A 4467-nucleotide genomic window follows, 5' to 3' on the forward strand; every position below is an offset into this window, starting at 1 on the left:
TACTTAACTAACCACTGTGCCACCAGGGCTCCTTCCATTCCCATCAGGTAACCTGAAACGAGAAAGTATTGGATTCCAAGTATACCTGACCAGTACAGGAACAGTTTAAAAATTGTGTGTGCAGCATATCTGTGTGTCCTCATTTGGGAAGAGGAAGACGATATCAAATCAGTTAAACGGAATGAATTTTATACTCACAACTAGACCTCTTACATTTCAAAGTTGGGAATGCAGCCAAGAGGAATCAAAGGTTTTTCTCACGTAGGCACCAGTATATGGATGACTGACTCAAGCCCTTATACTGGGAAGAACTGACCAAGAAAGAATTTCTAGGCTGAAGGTTAAATTACAAAGGACTTGACTGGCCTCAAATCAGGTAACTCTTCAACACAAACTTTCCTTACTGACAGCACTTCATAAACAACACCAAGAAAAAGCTCATCTATTCCCAACTGCTCCTAAACTGCAAGAATATGGTCACTGTCACTTTTCACTTAGATGCCAGAAGCAATGGTGGATGATGGGCTGGATCAACACTTCCCCAACCGTGTAGGACTTGGTTAATTAGTGAGCTTTCCAGCAAAATTATACTAAATTAGATATGTGTTCATGTAAACCAGAGAGGCAGCACTATTGACCCTTAGGGGTCAATAGTGACTAGTGACTTTTTCAAAGGAAATCATGGACCATTTTGCGTCATGGAGGCTGGTGCTCCCTACTACTAATCCCAGGTACAGTTACAATCACAACTTGATAAACAACCATGTGAAGCTTTGACATGACTTCAGTTAAATAAACATGAATGCTTAGGAACAGAATTGTTAATTATCTCAAGTCTAAATAGGGAAAAAGAGAACAAACCTTTCACAGAGATCAGTACTGTGATCAGTACCATAAAGGCATTAAAAACTAATCAAAAGTTTACTTCTACTGAAAATGTAACTATACCAACCTTTGTTGTGGAAAGTAGCTCATCACACAGAACTTTTGTTTGTAATAGGCATAGAGCCCTCAAGTCTGCACTACGGCACCCACAGTACACTTTGACCACTAACAACCTTTGCTGTGGAAAGTAGCTCATCACGCAGAACTTTTCATAATAGGCATACAGCCCTCAAGTCTGCACTATGGCACCCACAGTACACTTGGACCACTAAGCACTGACACCACCAGAAGTCCTTTGTCCTAAAATTCCTTTTTATTCCCCCACACAAATTTAATCTTAATTTGGCAGTGTTTTAAAAGTTTTTAAAGTTTTTATTTTTCTCTTCGCCTGACTATAATCCATCACCCCTACCCTGCTCCTACATTTCAGTTGATTTAAATTCCAAAATAGCTTTAGAAACAGATTCATGTCACATGATAAAACCAAATTTTCATCTTTATGGATATAACTTCAAGTTAGTTAAAGTAACTAACTTAAAATGCCCACTGAACATCTAAGAGTTCAAAACCCAACAGACCCACTTTTAGAAACTTCCTTCACAGATCTCAATTTTTACCATGGCCCTAAGAATAATTCATAAATCTCCTAAGAGCAAACATTATTAACACCTCTGTTAGGTGAAGAAGGAAAAGAAATGAGTTCTACAGCAGTCTCTTTTTCACCAATCCCCAGGATTTTACCATCCTAGCCAATTTTATTACCTTTCCATATGTTTAAGGCCTGTTGTTTGTGAACCAGTCAGTAACACAGGAGAGTTCTGCAGGAATGTAACTCACGAGGGTGTAAAACTTGGTATAGTTAGCACTCTGAACTCAATCAAGTCAACTGAGTCCTACAAGTAATGTTAAGATCCCCATCACAAAAATCTATAAAACTGTGTCTTAGAATATGGTTCTAAGAATGGTATCAGAGAGTCCAATAAACTTGACTAGAGTAAATCTCCCATCGTCCCCTCACATTCACCAGCCTGGGTGGGGGAATAGGAGAGAAATGAAATAACAATCCTCACCTGTAAAAGTTTAAAAGTTTAATGTGAAGTTAAAAAAAAAACGCAAATAGAAAGAAATCCACTTGTTTAATGTTGTACAAAAAAGTCTGAGTAAAACCAAAAGTGAATTAAACATTATCACATTTGTTTACACCACAATCTAGTTATTCTTATTAACTCTACTATTCAAACAATAGAAAGTAGGGAGCGATTTAGGGATCAGGAAAGGGCTAAAATCAAAAACCTGTCCACACATTTATTATTCTACACTGTTGACAGCTGTGCTCACAGAGACGGCTTCTTTTACTTCTCCACTGCGTAGGAATTCAGTTGTATATAAAATTGAACCTGAATTTAAAAAAGAACAATACCCCTTATTAAAAACAATATTATTTACCTAGCTTCCACCTTAAAGAAGGAAATTTATCCAGATGCTTCTACTCTCCCTTTGACATTTTTGGCATTTTCTAAACCAAGACACATTTTTCTTTCACCTATCCCATCTTTTGTGTTAAATACCAGGGAATATTTATAGTAAAGTAAATAAATAGAGTGTGATTGTGATTAATTATCCACTGGCTATCACGCTTGGTAAAGTGGAGGGTCAGTGAAAAAGGGGAAGACCCTTGCCGAGATGGACTGACACAGAGGCTGCAACGATGGGCTCAAACAGAGCTAACACTGAAGGATGGCACAAAGACCAGGCAGTGATTTGCTCTGTTGTACACAGGGTCGCTGTAAGTCGGAACTGACTCCATGGCACCTAGCAACAACAAAGAAGTTCCTTAATGGTAGGAAAAGATTTTTACACATCACTGTATTCTCACTACTCAGCCAAGTTCCCTACACTTGTCAAACCAAACCAAACTCACTGCCGTTGAGTTGGATCCGACTCATAGCGACCCCACCTTGGGTTTCCAAGCCCAATTTTCCTTCCGAGGAGTTGGTGGGTTTGAACCACCAGCCTTCTGGTTAGCAGTCAAATGCCTTAGGCATTGAGCTACCAGAGCTCCTTATACTTGCAAGGGTGGTATTTAAATATAAAGACCATGACTCTTTTTTCATATTTCATACTTCAACTTGTAACCCATCAGCAGCCCAAAGCAGGGGAATAAAGGATGATGTCTGATGACTGACAAAGTAAAAAGATCAATTCATACTCAACAAGCTTTCACAGAATGACAAAATCACTAATCAAACTGTTTTCATCTAGTATTTATTGGGCATTCACCAGGTACGTGGCACTGTTCTAAGGACTTTATATGTGTCATTTCATTTGGTCTTCACGGTCCTAGAAGTGGGCACTCAATTCCATTTTACAGATGAACAGGTAAATAGGTGTAATAATTTTGCCCAAGGTCACACTGCCAACAAGTTCTTGAGATTCAAAGCCAAGCACTGACTGCACAACTTCATCCTTAACCATGTTATTCTATGAGTCCTGTGGTTAGTTCCCAAAACTCAGATCTTAAATCACTCTATCTGCCTGGAAACACGAACTCTATGTTAAAATTCAGCATCTAACTGCACATGGCCTACAGCAGGCCTAAACACAGTAGGTTCCAAAAAGGGAAGATAATGTATTACAACAAGAGAGTCAATTTCCCCATTTTTACAGAAATGACCTTCCCCTCATCCCAGCCCCATTAACACACAGCTGACAACTATTTCACCTTTTTTGGTGAATATGTCAAACTTAATTGTACAGAATATCAGATTTGGGGAAAAGCAATTAAACAAATGCCTGAATGTCATGCTGCAACTTAGGGCCTGGGGGACACTTTTAGTCAGTCATTAAAACCGTCATTTCATCTGTGATTGCACATGACCTAAGGCTCCATCTACTGTCCTAGTCTCTCTCTTTAAAGACTAAAATCCATAAACTATGCTTTCTCAAGTGGCTCGGAATATTTAAAATCTGACATCTTATGTGAATAAACCCCACAACGGGCAGCACTTCATACCTGCTCAAGAGCTGAGGGAGACTAGAAATGATGGGTCCGTACCCAGGTGCGTTGTCATACAACTCAAACAACGGTGCAGCTACCAGTTTGTAGTTCTTTGGGACTGCAAACAAGGCTAAAATAAACAAAACCATATTTTCTGTAATTTTTTCAACTAATCATATCTTCCATTTCTTTTTAAATAAATCACCAATTTTACATTTAAGGAAACTTGTTTCCAGGGGAAAACAATTCTCATTAATATATTTTATGTCTTTTAAGCCAGAGTTCATAGCAATAGCTCTGAAACAAAGTGATCCTCTAAAGAGATTCCTGCTTCTAACAACCCTACGGAGCTCTGGTAGTGCAGTGGTTAAAATACTAAGCTGCTACCCAAGAGGTCTGCAGTTAAACCGACCAGCCAGCCATTCTATGGGAGAAAGATGAGGCGGTCTGCTTCTATAACCCTGGAACACCTATGGGGCAGTTCTATTCTGTCCTATAAGGTCACTAATGTTGTTGCTGTTTTGCCGTCGAGTCGGCCCCGACTCATAGCGACCCCTCCTTGGGTTTCCGAGGCAGTATCACTA

General features: G+C 39.3%; 1 protein-coding gene across 1 annotated transcript in view; it reads right to left on the bottom strand.

Moving 5' to 3' along the window:
- Positions 1-2260: 2260 nt before the first annotated feature.
- The window catches only part of NUDT21 (nudix hydrolase 21), a 25351-nt gene continuing 23144 nt past the window's right edge, over positions 2261-4467 (bottom strand). Inside the window, exons 6-7 of the mRNA XM_007947207.2 lie at positions 3899-4013; positions 2261-2282 (exon numbers count right to left, since the gene is read on the bottom strand). Of these exons, the coding sequence (XP_007945398.1) occupies positions 2261-2282; positions 3899-4013 (137 nt within the window). The remainder of the gene's footprint in view (positions 2283-3898; positions 4014-4467) is intronic.

Source organism: Orycteropus afer, unplaced genomic scaffold, assembly GCF_000298275.1.
Source record: "Orycteropus afer afer isolate SDZICR_OR568_19922 unplaced genomic scaffold, OryAfe1.0 scaffold00009, whole genome shotgun sequence".
In the NCBI taxonomy this organism is placed as follows: domain Eukaryota; kingdom Metazoa; phylum Chordata; class Mammalia; order Tubulidentata; family Orycteropodidae; genus Orycteropus; species Orycteropus afer.